Genomic DNA, 17611 nt, shown 5'->3' on the forward strand with positions numbered 1-17611 from the left:
AAGTGTCATCAAGTCTTTGGTAAGAAAAAAAGACAAAATAAACAGACAGCCTTTCAATAATCTGCTATTTTAGTGAAACTTGGAAACTAAAACAAATTATAAAATGCAGAATGGGCTTGGCTCATACTATAGCTATTGCTGTTTTTCAGGCATGTTTGTGTTCACCCTCATCACCCCACACCACCAGAATTTATTTTACTTTTCAAAAAAAATTTTGAAGCTACTATTAGCCATCAAAATACTAACTTGTGGTTGTAATCTAGCAAATCTTGCAGCAGAGAGTCTATGATGAAAAACAGTTGCCATAACAGCGTTCCCATAGTGACCCTCAAGGGACTAGTGCTGGCTCTCACATTCTGGACAGCTGGAAATTCTTATAGAAATATGCCGTGAGAAAGTATTTTTCAGTTTCAAGACTCCCAATATGGTGCCATTCCACAAATTTCTATGGGATAAAGTTATTCTGTCATGGGATTCACTCAACTGGGACAAGTATGTTGGGGGGGTGGGACAGACAGTGAGAAGGAAAGGGTTGTTCAGTGGAGAGGCAGGCCACTATGTACTTACTTAAAGATTACTCAAGAGATCACAGCACCCCCATTAATTAGGCTACTTTTACAGAAACAGCCCTATTTCTTTTACTATCACCAAAGAGCTTGTGTAGGAGTAAAATTATGGTGATAAGGATCCAAGGACTCAAATCTACTCATGAAAGTTGCTTAAGACCTATCCTAATCATTCCCAGGATGTTTACTTTCAGTATAAATTTTCACTTTATTCTACAAGAAATAACAGTATCCTTTAATCATTTATTCAGTTCAAAACCAAGGTCAACCTAAAGAGCTAGGGTAGATCAGGAAGTCACTAGAAAGGAAAGGCTTACAAATAAAAATAAGTTGTGCTGTTATAAATTACTATTCTTCTTCCATCAAATCTTTCTAGGAGTTCGCAGTGCACAGCAAATCATCAAGATTTATTATTAATGACAGCTGCCTTCCTCACTTTGTTTTCTTAAGACTCACTTCTGCCTTCCTGAAAGTTCTGGATGGTCCTTTGTTACCAATATTCAATTTTTTTTTCTGGCTAAGACTTGTTTTCCTAATTTTTCCCCAAAGACTGAGATCATTAACATTATTTCTAGACTGCCTCCTGTTTGGAGTTTTCATTTTGGTTCCAATACAGAAGAACCCTGCTTCATCACTGAGCCTGGCAAGGATACTCTTAGGAAGTTCTACAGATTACTTTTAAAGCAACATAACAGTTTTCCTAATTTGAATAAAAAGGGGCAACTAGTATATTTCTCTCTAAAAAAGAGGAAAAGTACATATCTGCCAATTATGTCCAATACTTCCTCGTCCCTATGCATTGGCTCCTCTGGATCCCTATTTAGAATGTTCTCCCTCTCCTCCTTTACCTGCTGAATTCCTATCTATCTTTGAAAGATCAAGTCAAACGATTCCTCCTATAAAAACTAACCTTCCCTGGGCAAACCCATTTATTACTTTGTCTTGCTCTTTGGATGCCCTTATATAATATTTTGCATCATAGGTGTTTGAAGTTATTGCCAATTCTCTTCCAGTGCTTAGAACAAGGGTCCTTAACCTATAGTTAGAGATTTTTAAAAATATTTTTTGGTAACTATATCTAAATATAGTCGTTTTCTTTTTAATCTAGTGTATTTTATTTCATGCATTTTAAAAAACAATCTTTTGAGAGGGTTTGTGTATCCTGTTCCCCCTCCCCATCCCCCAGATTTCCAAAGGAGTCCAGGACACTAAAAAGGTTAAGAACTCTTGGCCAGAAATACCTGTGTGCCTGAATTCAAGCACTCAGCCTTCTCTAATTCCTACTAAAACCTCTATCTTCTTGATTTCTAAGTTAATGAATGTGGAGCCAATTATGACCAAGCATCTATGGCCCTCCATACTACAACTACTATGAAGCCAGGAGTGGCTCATGAAAGTGCCTTGAGTATCCTCACTTTGTTAATTAATGACATCCTATTTATATAATCCACTAAACTAACCAATTCTTCTCTTTCTTCTACATTCAGTTATATATCATATTCAATACAATGATTAGACAGCACTGTACCTTGGGGGGGGCGGGTAACCTGTGCACAGGGAGAAATAAGAGCAAGTACTTATTTATCTGATAATTTGCAACTAGGAAATACTATCATCAAATGAACATTCATGGTAACAAAAGTACCATCTGCTTTGCCCTCTGCTACTTAGTAGAACATGGCAGAAAGCCACAATTATGTGACTAATTCAGCGTATGGCAAGATCCTAGACAATCTTGACCTAGGAAGACCAAGAGGTTTTTGAACCTTATCGCTCTTTTGGCTGTGATATTCCATTTCCCACAGGGAACCTGTTAATTCATAATCTCATATGTAGAGATTACATAATTTCTTCACAAATTTGCATAGTAAGATATGCCTTAACTTTTAAAACATCCATTTCCTGATCATTTCAGCTTCTCTAAGATATTAGCCCAAGAAAAATCTGGAAAACAAGATCAGAAATCAAAGAAAAACAAATGAGTCACAAAATTAATAGTCAAATGTCTAATGGAAGCCAGAAAAAAAAAATCAGACACATTTAAGAAACTCAAATGTAACCAAGAGATGCTGTATTTTTTGGGTAGTTGTTGAAGAAGAAAAGCTTTTCTCTATAAAACCAATATAATTATAACATGAATATTATAGTATTTTACAGAAATAATTATAAGTCAACCTCAAATGTTTCCTTCTAATCATTTACCAACAACTTCCACATCTGATAGGAAAATGTCCAACAGGAATCCCTTGATGACTGCTGTCTATGTACATAACGTATCAGGAAATAAGCCTTGGTGCTTGACTTTGAGACTGTTAAAAATCGAAACATGATTCAACAATCAAGAGTCTGCTGTCATACTTAAGGCAAAAACCAGAGTTCTCTAAATAAACAAAGAAATGGACTTGGTAGAAAACGGCTGCTCCCAAAACTTGATTCTTTCTCTCTCCTTCATTCCTGGTAGCAGTTCCCCAAAAGGCCACAGGTCTTAAGTTTCTTATTGTTCTATAGCTCCACAGAGAAGAGCTGTCATAGTGCATTGTACTCCACACATTTTGATGGATCTGTTGAGAAGTGCTTCTGACAAATGGTCATTAATCTTTTCAAACCCTAAGAAAAGAAAATGGTAAAAAAAAAAAAAACTTTAAAAAAATTTACATACTTATCATATAATAGTGATAATATGCGGCTCTGAAGTAAAATGTACAATTTAAGCCCTCTCTTCAAGTTCTACTGAGACGCCTCACAGTGTGATGGTGACTGGGCTCTCAAAGGCTACATTAACAAAACAAAAACCCTGGAGTCCTACCCAAGCTGGAAAGGCTTCAAACAAGCACCCGGCAATGGACTGATTTTCGTGTGCTGTCCAAGGACAACAAAGCCTAGCTCCATTTACAAAGACTTAACATGTAAGAATGAATTTTTTCTGCCAGGTTTGTAATCTGCATTGATAGTATCCATATAGATCCATATACTTCAAGTGTTCTTGATTTCACGTTACTGAAACCTAAATGGGCTTCATGGCTATGATTATAAACAAAACAGAATATCTGCCGGTTAACATCTGAGAACTCTGTAGATGGTACATAATGACCCCATTTAGGGTTTTTGTGGGAAGATATTGGAGTGATTTGCCATTTCCTACTCTAGCTCATTTTACAGGTAAGGAAACAGAGGCAAACAGGGTTAAGCGACTTTCCAGTCACATAACTAGTAAGTGTCTAAGGCCAGATTTGAACTCATGAAGATGAATCTTCCTGACTCCAGACCTAGCATTCTATCCACTGCACCATCTAGCTGCCATGCAGAGTAGGTACTTACTGAATACAAACTAACTGAATATGAGGGGGGTAAATAAAAGATTTTCTAAAAATGTATGCATTCATCATCCATAGTCCACTGAGTTAAAAGGTACCAAAAACATCATCACAAAGGATCAGGCATTTTATTCTAATCATCAAAACCAGCTTATTATTCAAACTCTTAAGCCTGTTGAAAAAACATAGACACACAAATCTACCCAAGGGAATTTACATTTTCCCCTAACCACAAGTAAATAGTTAAAAATATAAGGCCTTTGGTACTGCTCCATTCATTAAACTCCAGTAAGAATCTAGCATGTTCAGAAAATCTGACAAACAAAATTTTCTAATTGTTACCTTGTGATTTCTAAACCAATTTCGAAACATCACATTTGGAGGTTTTGTGTTAATTATCTTTCGATTGATCTTTAAAGATAGATTTTTCCCAAAGAAAACGACTGGAAAGAAAGGCTATTTAGACATGAAACAGTATGTTTTGCTCCCATTTTCTCTTCTCCCTTTTGCTGCTCAGGTACTTGCTTTAAAATAAATAGCATTCCCTTCTCATAGCCCAGCTTGTCCTGAAGTGAAACACTAATCCCATGTTTGCAAAATGTGATCTGTAGCCATGGAAATGAATGTGATATCATTAATTTGGCATCTTAAATCCCCTGAAGGAATAGGTAAGAAGAGAGACATGGGGCTAAGAAAGAGAACACTCCTGATGAAAAAATAAATAGCTTTAGTCAGCAGCAAAACATGACAAGAATTATTATGAGCAAATGAAAACTAAATTGATATAATTCTGCTGAATGTAATTTTCATTCCATTTTAACAGTGGATTTCTAAGGGCTTATTCCATGTGGTGAGGAGGATTTTAACTAAATGGGCAATGATTTAAAAATATATGCTCACATTTAGCCTGAAATTATCCTAATTCTCCAGAAATTGTAAAACTTTGACAATTTATGGCATAAATAGCTACAGCAAAATATTACTATACCATTTTCAATATGGTTATACAGTACGCAATATAGATCTTCAAGGGCTCATAATCAAAGCACACAACAAACTAGTTAACCAAACAATGTCTTAAATTGGACCAATCTACTCAGGACTTGATGGCCACATGATTTGAGAGCATTTCTTACTCAGTAAAACAATGAGGCATGAGTTTATTAGCAGACATTTCCCTACATGTTTTTCACAAGAAGCTAAGTAATTAGGACTTATAATAAATACAAAGCAGCAAAAACTGGTGCCATCATTCTGAAATGTTAAACAGCATTAAACTTCTAAATCACCATCTTTCTCAAATAATTTTTTTGCTTGTTAGAAACATTACCAAAAGAATGGCACTACTTTCAGTTAACTATGATAACCTTACAATCTACAAACACACCAAATAAGATTTTACTCATCTCCATGAATGGTAGTAAGTAAAACAGGTTATATATTATACTGGTTAATGGAAAGTTAGGGTTCATCTTTCACCAAACTCTCTATGCCCTGAAAAGTAACCCTAAATGTGTTCTGCAAAATACCTCTATTAACTCAATTCCGACTTTTTTTTTTGGAATTGTAAAAGAAGAAGCTTTTACTGAAACCAGGCCACAACCACTAGATTAGGCTGCCTACCTTTCTTTTATCAAACTAACACTAGAGAACGTAGCTTAAGGGAAGTATATTTTCCTGGAATCTAGGAATTGGAAGAGCTTTCAGAATACAGTCCAAACTATACCAAATCCTCTGACACACTGCTTATAAGTGCTCATTCTGCCTATCTGCCTAAAGTACTCTAGGGAATTCATTACATCCTAATACAATGCTATTTTGAGTTAGCTCTTTTATTTAGGAAATTTATCCTTACATTAATCTAAAATCTGTCTTCTTGCAATTTCTACCTACTACTCCCATTTCTATCCTCTGGGATCAACTCAAATGAACCTAATCACCCTCTTCCATAGGACCCAAAGTAGTGAGATTTCTAGAGAGCTCCTAATTCGTGTCTGTAGTCTTTCTAATTTCCAGTTCCTTCATATCACATGGGGCCTAGCCCTTTCACCATCCTGATCACTCTTCTCTTGATATATTTCAATTTGGCAATAATCTTCCCAAAGTATATACTCTCATAAATGAATAAAATACTCCAAATATGGTTTGACCATGGGAAAGTACCTCAACACTATCACCTCCTTAATTCTGGATCCTATCTTCAATTAAGGCCTAAGATAATACTGATCTTTGGGGGTGGGACCCTGCCGTGTCAAGTTACTGACTCACACTGAGCTTGCAATCCACTAATACCCCTATATGTGTCTTTCATACAAATTGTCATCTACCCATACTGCCCCATCTTGTATTTGGACAACTTATTTCTTAAAAAAATAAAAGTAGGTCTTTACATTTATTTTTATTCAAGTACAAACTTCTAGTATGGTGACATTTTTAAATACCTGCCGTCTTTCAACATTTTAGCTTATCCCTCCCTCCAAGCTTCATGTCACCTGCCAGTTTAACTAACATACTGTTTATGCCTTTGTCCACATCATTTATTTAAAAAAAAAAAGTGAAAAGAATAGCGGGAAGGACAGAGTCCTGTCTAGAGTCCACTGGAAACATCCTTCTGCATCAGAAGTTCTTAACCTTTTTTATGTCATTGCTCGTTCAGCAGTCTGGTGAAGCTCAAGGACTCCTCAGAATAATGTGTTTAAGTGCATAAAATATATAGAATTACAAAGGAAAACTTGTGGTTAACAAAAATAAAGACATAATTTTTTTCCTATCCAAATTCAAAGACCTACTGAAATCTATGCACAGACTCTCAGGTGGCACGTAGACTCCAGGTTAATAACCCCTGTTCTAGGTTGATACTAATCTTTTCATCACTACTCTCTGTCCAGCCATTCAATCATGAAAAAATAGACCTAACCATACTATCATCTAGTCCACACCTTTAATAGAATCCATAAGAATATTATAAAAGGCTCTATCAAGTACCTTGCTGAATTCCAGGTACACTTATGGCTATGGAAGTCCTGTGAGCTACCAGCATAGTTACCCTGTCAAGAAGGAAAAGAGGAATAGGTATAACTTGTTCTTATTTGAAACCATTCTGGCTTTTAGTGATAATTTGCTTCCTTTTCAAAATGCTCACAAACTATTCCAGCACTCAGTCAGATTCACAGGACTACAGTTTCAAGAATCTCTCTTCTCCCCTTTTATAAAAATAGGCTCCATGTTTGCCTCTCTCTGATCCTGCAACACCTTTCTTCTTCCCCAAGATTTTTCAAGATTTTCTAAGACAACTGCTTATCAATCGCACTGACAGCTTTTTAAATTAATAATAAACTATTTCTTATCACTAGGAATCCCAAAATAAAGGTGAAAACTAAAAATCACTTAGCAGTATATCTTTTTTTTAGCAGTATAGCTTAATAATATGAAGAAGTCTTTAGTTGAATCACATACATCACCAGATTCTAATACGCATTCAAAACAATCTCAATAATAATAATAACAATAATAGCACCGGTAAGTCACAATACAGTTTACACCGTGCAACAACCCTGTGAGGTATTATCTTACAGACTGAAAAACTGTCAAATGACTTGCCCATAGTGATATAGCTGATGTTGATATTAGGCTCAAACCCAGGTTTGCTGATTCCAAATTCAGTGATCTTTCTACTTGTCTATGATGTCTCTTAAGAACTAGATTGAAAGACTTAGATGAAACTACTGATTCTCCCTCCATACTTTTAACTTTAAGGAAATTAATCTACAATGTGACATTCATATATAAGTAATTCAGCACAACAATTCAGGATACTCTCTGAGATACAAAAATGAATAAGCTTACAACATACTTGCAACATTTTAAAGAATCTTCTGACACAAAGCTCAAATATTCATTCTTAACCCCAACATTAATTAGCCTAACACCATCTGCACAATCAATCAATCAACAAACATTTATTAAGCAAGTACTACGTGCCAGGCACTGTGGTAGGTGTTATGGAAGAGCCATGGATGCTCCAAGTATTAGCTTCAGGAAGTCTTTCAGCAGAGTATATCGCTAAAATCAAATTCTTCTGAGTAAAAGCCATACTAGCATTTAATTGACAAAATAACCATTCATGCAACTGCTATGAATATAAAAATCTCCTGGGGAGCCAGCAGATGCAGGTATTTCCACACAGCTGCGAGTGAAAAGGTCCCACTACAAAAATTAAATGCTTAAAAAACACTGCACATATGGAAAGCATACTGGAAAATTTTATTCCATAAGATGAAAACTGATAGCTTGGGACAGACTAAAACTGTTCCCACAGTTTCTAGAATGAAACAAGATGATGTGTTAAGTTTTTTGTTTTTGTTACTCTTTTTTACAGGTGAATATATTTTTATTTCCAAAATTAATCATGCAAGATGGTGGAATAAGAGCAAGAAGTCACCTGAATTCCCCCAAATTTCCCTCCAAACAACTTTATCTTTATAATAATGCCTCAAACAATTCTGGAGCAGCAAAACCAACAAAAGGCCAAGTGAAACAGGTTAGCAAGAAAGGTCTGTCTCATCAGAGTAGTGGTTGGTCTAGAGTGCATCAGCAACAGTTTTAAGAGCTCTCGGTCCACAGATGGGAAGGCAGTTGGACAACTGGTCTGTAAGAGACTACAGGGGACTCTCTGCTGGTGCTAAGTTCAGGACCCTGTTGTATTACCCATACACAGTTCCAGATGGCAGTCCTAGGATAAACAGAAGCACTAGCACTTGTGGCCACAGGGGAACAGAGGCCCTGGTCACATTTTCAGGGCAGATAAGAGTGCTTGTGGTCGATTACAAGGGAGCAATGGCCCTGGTCACAGTTCCAGGGAGAAAAGAGTGCTAGCACTTGTGGCTATAGGGAAACAAGGTCACTTCCAGGGGAAAGACCAGAGCACAGACCAGGAAAACAGTGACCACACCTCTCCCGAGACCATACTACCTTGAAAGCAATGAAAATCTACAGACCTCCAGAAAAGAGCAACACAAAAAACCTGAAGCTTGGGACAGTGCCCCTTTCATCCTAAGAATAGAGCCCAACTTTAAAAGCTAAAAATCAAGAAAGATTTTTGGATGGACTAAGCAAACAACAAAAAATTAATTTGACCATAAAGAGTTACTACGGTGACAGGGAAAATCAAGACACAAACTCAGAAAACTTGTACAAAAAAAAAAAAAGCTACAAGCATATTCTCAAAGAAAAATGTGAACAGGCACTAGACAAAGGACTCCTGAAAGAGCTCAAAAGGGATTTTTAAAAATCAAGTAAGAGACATACAGGAAAAACTGGAAAAAAGAAGTGAGAGTGAAGCAAGAAAACTATGAAAAGAGAGTCAACAGCTCAGTAAAAGAGGCACCAAAAAATATTGCAGAAAATAACCTTAAAAAACAGAATTGGCCAAATGGAAAAGAGGCACAAAAATCTACTGAAGAGAAGGGCTCTTTAAAAAGCAGAATTAGCCAAATGGAAAAAAGAATACAAAAGATGACTGAAGGAAGAAAAAAAAAAACCTCCTTAAAAATTAGAACTGAGCAAATGGAAGCTAATGACTCCATGAGGAATCAAGAAAGAAGATCAAAAGAATGAAAAAACAGAATAAAATGTGAAATATCTCATTGGAAAAACAAGTGACCTGGAAAATAGATCCAAGAGAGATCATTTAAGAATTACTGAACTAAGAACCATGATTTAAAAAAAAAACAACAAAACCCTAGACCTCATATTTCAAGATATTATCAAGGAAAACTGCCCTGATATTCTAGAACCAGAAAGCAAAATAAAAATTGAAAGAACCCATTGATAACTTTCTGAAAGAGATTCCAAAATAAAAAGTCCCAAGAATATTATAGCCAAATTCTCGAGGCCCCAGAAAAAGGAGAAAATATTGCAAGCAGACAGAAAGAAACAATTCAAATATTATGGAGCCACATTCAGGATCAAACAAGATCTAGTAGCTTCCACATTAACAGAGCAGAGGGCTTGGAATATGATATTCCAGAAGGCAAAAGAGCTAGGATTACAATGAAGAATAACATACTCAGCAAAACTGAAACGTTCAGGAGGAAAAATGAATATTTAATCAAATAGAGTACTTTCAAGTTTATTCCTTATTAAAAAAAAAACTAGAAGTGAACAGAAAATCTAACATTCAAACACAAGACTCAAGAGGAGGATAAAAAGGTAAAATGAATGGGAAATCATCAGGGATTTAATAAGATTCAGTGGTTTATATCCCTATATGGAAAGATGGTATTTGTAATTCCTAAGAACATTATCATTATTAGGTCAGTTAGAAAGAAGATACATAGAGGGCACAAGTGTGAGTTGATTATGATGGGATGATTTCAAAAAAAATAAAATTAAGGGAAAAGATAGAGATACACTGGGAGAAGACGGAAGGGAGAAGAAAAATGGGGGAAATTATCTCACATAAAAGGGATGCAAAAGGAAGAGCTTTTACAGTGGAGGGTAAGATGGGGGGTTGGGGTGTGGCAGACAATGCTTAAACCTTACTCTCTTTGGAATGGACTCAACGTGAGAATACCATACACACCCAGTTAGGTATAGAAATCTATCTTACCCTACAGAGAAGTAGGATGCTAATGGAATAAGAGAAAGGGCAGAGGCTGGTAGAAAGGAGGGTGGATTAAGAGTGGTCAGAAGCAAAATAGAGTTTTGAGGAGAGAGAGGATAAAAACAAAGAGAGGGAGAAGGATAAGCAGAGAAAAAATAGGATGGAGGGTAATACACAGTAATCATAGCAATGAATGCGAATGAGATGAACTCCTCATAAAAGGGAAGCAGATAGCAGAATGGATTAAAAATCAGAATCCAACAATATGTTGTTTACAAGAACAATACTTGAAACAGAGACAAACACAGACTAAAAATAAGGGACTGGAGCAGAATCTATTATGTTTCAGCTGAGGTTAAAAAAAAAAAGCAGGGATAACAATCAAGATTTCAGACCACACAAAAACAAAACAGACCTAATTAAAAGAGATAAACAGGTAAGCCAAAAGGTAATATAGACAATGAAGTAATATCAATACTAAATATATGTGCACCAAATGGCACAGCATCCAAATTCTTAAGGAAAAAGATAAATGAGTTACAAGAGGAAACAGACAGTAAAATTATTCTGGGGGGGGGGGCCAAAGTTTCCCCTCTCAGAACTACATAAACCTTAACATTAAAATAAACAAGAAAGAAGTTAAGGAAATAATCAAAAAGTTAGATACAACAGACCTCTGGAGAAAACTGAATGGGATCTGAAAGGAATATACCCTTTTTCTCAGTTGTATATGGTCCTTTCACAAAAACTGAAAATGTATTCAGGCATAAAAACCTCACAAACAAATGTAGAAAAGCAGAAATATTAAATGCACCCTTTTCAGAACTACATTCAATAAATGGTTGTGGAAACAGATTAAAACTAACTGGAAACTAAATAATTTAATTCTAAAGAATGGGTCAAAGAACAAATCACAGAAACAAGCAATAATTTCATTAAAGACAATGACAACAATGAAACGAGGTTCCAAAATTTGTGCGATGCAGCCAAAGCAGAAAAACTAGAAAAATAATAAATTAAAAATCCCCAATTAAACACCAAAATGGAAATCCTGAAGAGAAAAAGGGGAAAGGTCAGTAAAATTGATAGTTAAAAAAAAACCCACTGAACTAATAAATAAAACTAAGAGTTGGTTTTATGCAAAAACCAATATATAGATAATCCACTGGTTAATTTGATTTTTAAAGAAGAAGAAAACCAAATTACCAGCATAAAAAACAAAAGGGGTGAATTCGCCACCAACAGAAAGGAAATTTATTATTAGGAGTTCAGTAAATTGGATAACCTAAGTAAAATGGACAAATATTTACAAAAATATAAATTACCCAGACTGATAAGGGAATCAAATACTTAACTCTATCATAGAAAAAGAAATTGAACAAGACATTAATGAGCTCCATAAGAAAAAAATCCCCAGAACGATCTAAATTTACAAATGAATTCTACCAAACACTTAAGGAACAATTAATCTCAATACTATATAAACTATTTGGAAAAACAGGCAAAGAAGGTATTCTACAAATTTCTTTTTATGACACAAACATGGAACTGATAGCTAAACCAAGAATAACAAAAACAAAGAAATTATAGGAGAATTTCCTTAATGAATATTTATACAAAAATCTTAAATACTAGCAAGGATAGATTACAGTCATATATCACAAAGACCATGCACTATGACCAATGGGAATTTATGCCAGGAATGCAGGGGATATCAATAACAAAAACAACAAAAATCAAATGACTATATCAATAGATGTAGAAAAAGCTTCTGACAAAATATAATACTGATTCCTATTAAAAACACTAAAAATCACAGGAATAAAGAAAGCCATTTTAAAAATGATAAGTAGCATCTATATAAAACAACAGCAAATATTATCTATAATTGAGATAAATGAGAAGCCTTCCCAGTAAGATGAAGTGTGAAGCAGGGATGTCCATTATCATTTAATATTGTACTAGAAATGCTAGCTAGAGCAATAAGAGAAGAAAAAGAAATTGAAGAAATTAGAATAGGCGAGGAGGAAACAAAACTATCACTCTTTGCAGACATATATGATAGTATACTCACATAATCAACTAAAAAACTAGTTGAGATAATTAAACATTTCAGCAAAGTTGCAGGACTAAAATAAACCCATATAAATCATCACCATTTCTATATAGTATCGACAAAACCCAGAAGGAAGAGATAGAAAAATTCCATTTAAAATAACTGAAGACAACATAAAATACTTGGGAATCTACCTGCCAAGACAAATGCAAGAAGCATATGAACACAATTACAGAACAGTTTTCACACAATTTTTCACACAGATCTAAACAACTGGAAAAATATTAATTCCTCATGGGTAGGCCAAGTCAATATAATAAAAATGACAATTCTATCTAAATTTACTCATTGCCATACCAATCAAATAATAACAAAATACATCTGGAAGAACAAAAATTCAAGAATATCAAGAGAATCATTGAAAAAGAAATGTGAAGGATAATGACCTACCAGTACCAAATCTCAACTGTATTACAAAATAGTAATCATTAAATAAAAAATCTGGTACTGGCTAAGAAATAAAGGGACGGATGAGTTGAAAAGATCAGATATACAAAATTGGGGACAAGAATTCAACATTTGACAAAAATTGCTGGGAAAAATAGAAAGCAGTTTGGCTGAAACTAGATATAGACCAAGATTTCACAATACATACCAAGATAAAGTCAAAATAGTTACCTGATTTAGACATAAAGGGTGGTATCATAAGCCTATTAGAGGGCTATGGAATATTTTACCTGTCAGGTCTATGGATAAGATAAAAATTTATGACCAAACAAGAGACAGAGGAACACTATGGGATGTAAAACTGATAATTTTGATTACATGAAATTAAAAAGGTTTTGAACAAACAAAACCAATGCAGCCAAGATTAGAAGGAAAGCAGGTGACTGGGGAACAAAATTTTATAGCAAATTTCTCTGATAAAGGCCTCATTTTTCAAACATATAAAGACTAAGTCAAATTTATAGGAATACGAGTCATTCCCTAATTGATAAATGGTCAAAGGATATGAAGAGGCAGTTTTCAGAAGAAGAAATCAAAGCTACCTAAAGACATGAAAAAATGTTCTAAATTACTACTCGATAGAGAAATGCAAATTAAAGAAACTCTCAAGTACCATCTTACACCCAGGAGACTAGTTAACATAAAAGGAAAATAACAAAAGCTGTAGGGTATGCGGAAAAATAGGGACACTACTGTACTACCGGTGGAACTGTGAACTGATTCAATCATTCTGGAAAGCAATTTGGGACTATGCCCAAAAGTGCTATAAAACTGTGTGCACCCTTCGGCCCAGCAATACTACTGCTGGGTCTGTATCCTAAAGAGATAAAAGGAAAAGAACCTACAAAAATTACTGATAGCAGCTCTTTTCATGGTGGCAAAGAATTAGAAATTGAGGGGAAGCCCATCAATTGGTGAATGGCTGAACAAGTTATAATATCTGATTGTGATAAAATACTATTGTGCTATACGAAATGATGAGCAGGACGCTTTCTGAAACACTGAAAAGACTTACATGAACTGATGCAAAGTGAAGTGAGCAGACCAGAACACGGTGCACAGTAACACCTGTGAATGACTTAGCTATTCTCAGAAATACAAGGATCAAAGACAATTTCGAAGGACTTATGATGAAAAATGCTAACCTCCTCCAGAGAAAAAAACTTCAGTCTCAATGCAAACTGAAACATAACTTCTTTTTAAAACTATTATTCTTGGGTTTTTTTGATCTGTGTTTTCTTTTGCAACAAGGCTAATATGGAAATATTTTGCATGACCTCGAATGTGAAATCTCTATCGAATTGCTTGCCTTCTTGAGAAGAAGGGCAGTGCAGGAAAGGGAGAATTTGGAACTCAGCATTTAAAAAAAAAAAAAGAAAAGAATGTTAAAAAAAATTTTTTACATGTAATTGAGAAAAAAATTAAAATGATAAGTTAATCACTTCCCTGAGTGAAGCAGCATAAGAACATTCAATATGAGCACCAGAACTCACCTACTTAGCTAAGGTGAGGAATGTTTTTGCCCAAATGACTACAGATTTAACTCACTAAGGTTTTGCAATGTGATAGAGTGGTCTGATTCCTCTACACCTGCCACCACTTAGGTGACTCAGAAAAAGTTTTGTGCTATAGTTACTCATGTTACAGTATCCCAAAGCGAACTTTTCTCTAAGTGTGACTAAAAGAGGTAGTGGCATAATCCAGAGAGAATATGCCAAAACCTGAAATATGGAGAGGAAACACCTGTCACAAAATGTTGGAATGACTTCTTTATTTTGGAATGCAAAGACTTAAGGTCACAGAAATCTTAACTTGCTAAAAGACTTGTTGACTATTTTGTCTTTTGTTACACATATTAAAGAATTATACTGAATACTTTACATATGATTTGTTGCTATCTTGGTATAGTGCAAAAAATGAATTGGTAAGGTGAACTTCCAACTATCTAATCTAATGCGAAATTATCAATAAATTCTTAGATAATCTAAAATATTTATTTTAGCTATCAATTTCAAAGTTGTTTTTTATTTTTCATTTAGTACAAGCTTTTATCGTAGTTGCTAAGTTCACTTACTTGTCAGGATCACTAGATCAAAGACTTAAGGCTAGAAGGAATATTAGGGATCATCTAGTCCAATATCATCATCTTACAGATGATAAAATGACTTGCCCAATATCATACAAACAGTATGTAGCAGAGCCAGGATTTGAACCCAATTCCTCCCTCCACAATTTCAGTATTCTTTCTACTATCCCAGAATGCCTCCCAGGACCCCAAGAGCTAAGCAAGAAAATAGAAGAGATGTTGAAATTGACTTCACAATATTTTAAGTATTCACATAGTAACAAGATTTGAAGTCAATTACAACATTTATCTTTTCTCCTGCTTACCTCTGAGGTCTAATGCACAGGGTAACACCTCAAATGTGGGTCAATGGCAAAGATGAAAAAAAAAAAAAGGAAAAGCCCGAATGACTGAAAAACACAAACCTAATTTATGGTCAGTCTCTGAAACACAAAAGTTGACTATGTATGTAAAGTATTTTTTAATAGAATTCTGAAAAATAAAGGAAACTGTTTTGTTTGGCAAAATGAACGAAGTCCCTGAACTACCACTGCAAAATTTTAGCTGAAACTATAAAATTCTAACTGGAAACATTATAAAGCTAGTCCTGGGTTTATGAATAGTTAATAGCTATCTAAACCTTATTCATTTGCTCTAAATGGTTGTAAAATAAGTCTTTAAAGTGAATTTAATTTTTTGAAAAAAGGAAGAGTTTCGCTGTATTTAATACATAGGCTTAGAACGAAATAGAAAGTTATTGCTATATATTCTGAATCTTCTCCGATGTGCTATGTATATGACATTTTTTCTTATTTTACATTTAAGTTTAATATTTAAGTCTGTTTCTTTTTCTTTTCTTATTATGTATTTAAGGTTTAATATTGTCTAAAATAAAAGAAATAAAGAAAAAAAGAACAAAAAATATACATAAAGACCAAAAAAAAAAAAAAAAAAAGAAAGGAAGAGTTAGAACACCTTTTGCAGTTAAATTCAATAGAGGCCTGAATATGACCGAGAGCTGAAAAGACTTTTCTAATGAGGCCCAATAGGCCTATTAGATATTTTACACTATATGTCATAAACTAAAAGGTTTTCATTCTCATTTAAGCACATGCTAATCCTTCAACTATATGGCATTCATGGTTATTTTCTAATGTAGAGCAGAACTAGTACATTAATTCTGTATTAAGCATTTAAATTAGTCTTTAAGGATATTGTAACTAATAAGTTATAGGCATTTTATATATGGAAATTAATTTATTTCAATGTAATAACTTTCAGGAATATATAACATGTTCTATGGATGTTTGAAGGTAATAATAAACCATTTAAATGAATGGACTGATAAAATTAATCAACTGTTATTAGGGTACAGATTTACAATTAAACAAAATATTATAAAAACACTAACATGATGCTTGAAAAGATAAGAAAACCACAGTATCCTAAATTTAGAAAGGAGCTCAGAGGTCGTCATCTAACTTCAATTCATATCTAAGCAAGAATCCAGTCTAAAATAAAGTCAACATGTAGTCCTCTATCCTTTACTTAAAGACTACCAGTGAAGAAGGAATCCTTTCCCATAAGGGGCTGTCCATTCCACATTTGGAGAGCTCTGATTGTTAGAAAGTTTCCTTAAACATCAAGCTAAAAGTTGCATCTGCGACTTCTACCCACTGCTCCTAGTTTGACCCTCTGTGTCCAAGTTAAAAGGACAACATTCAGCCAGAAGCTTTAGCATTTAAATTACATTAAACTTAATGAGACATTTTACAAAATTCTATCTGAAATCAGCAATTTATCTCACTCTGAGTAACACTAAGGCATGAGCAACATCCCTGGGAAAACATATAGAAGGAAGAGACTGGAAAAGGGGGAAAAAAATTACATAAAATAAGAGATTTTTCAAAAATAGAAGGGAAGGACACACCATGCAGCTTCTAGAAGACATTGGTAATATACCAAAATAAGTGAACATTTATATTATTACAGAATATTATTGTATAATAATATTTGGACATTATTTATACTTTTATTAAATATAATAAATCATCAAATATTTAAGTAGGCATTTAAATGTGAAAGTTATTTTATTTACATTTCTATTATCAAAGGTGAGCAATTATACTTCTAAGTAGAATTTTCTGTGGTCAACAAAGTTACTACTCTCCACTCTAAATACATGCCTTTACTTCCATATATATATTTAAATTTCTTAAGTTCTATGATATCAGTACTTTGAAATACAGAGATGATCAAGGCACAAAATATGGTAAGCAAATGAACATTCAGCATTTAAAGTGAATTCTAAACAGAGGAATGATTCGTAAAGTCAATATCTCATTTTAGGCATCACCTAACCTACATTTAGTTATTAGCAATAATGTACAGTAAAGCATCATTAATTCAAACCTAACTTGGAATTTGAAAAGAAGTTGTAATTTACTTTTTCATTGAGAAAGTTTTGTTGAGCATATTAAAAGCACAAATAAGATCATA

At 34.2% G+C, this 17611-nt stretch overlaps 1 protein-coding gene across 2 annotated transcripts in view; it reads right to left on the bottom strand.

Moving 5' to 3' along the window:
* Nucleotides 1-2605: 2605 nt before the first annotated feature.
* Nucleotides 2606-17611, bottom strand: part of PRPF18 (pre-mRNA processing factor 18) — a 64297-nt gene continuing 49291 nt past the window's right edge. For both annotated transcript variants that reach the window (XM_036761950.1, XM_036761949.1), the window contains one exon: nt 2606-3173. In XM_036761950.1, coding sequence (XP_036617845.1) covers nt 3093-3173 — 81 coding nt within the window. In that variant the 3' untranslated portion in view covers nt 2606-3092. The remainder of the gene's footprint in view (nt 3174-17611) is intronic.

The sequence above is a fragment of the Trichosurus vulpecula genome, chromosome 5 (genome assembly GCF_011100635.1).
Source record: "Trichosurus vulpecula isolate mTriVul1 chromosome 5, mTriVul1.pri, whole genome shotgun sequence".
NCBI classification, from domain to species: domain Eukaryota; kingdom Metazoa; phylum Chordata; class Mammalia; order Diprotodontia; family Phalangeridae; genus Trichosurus; species Trichosurus vulpecula.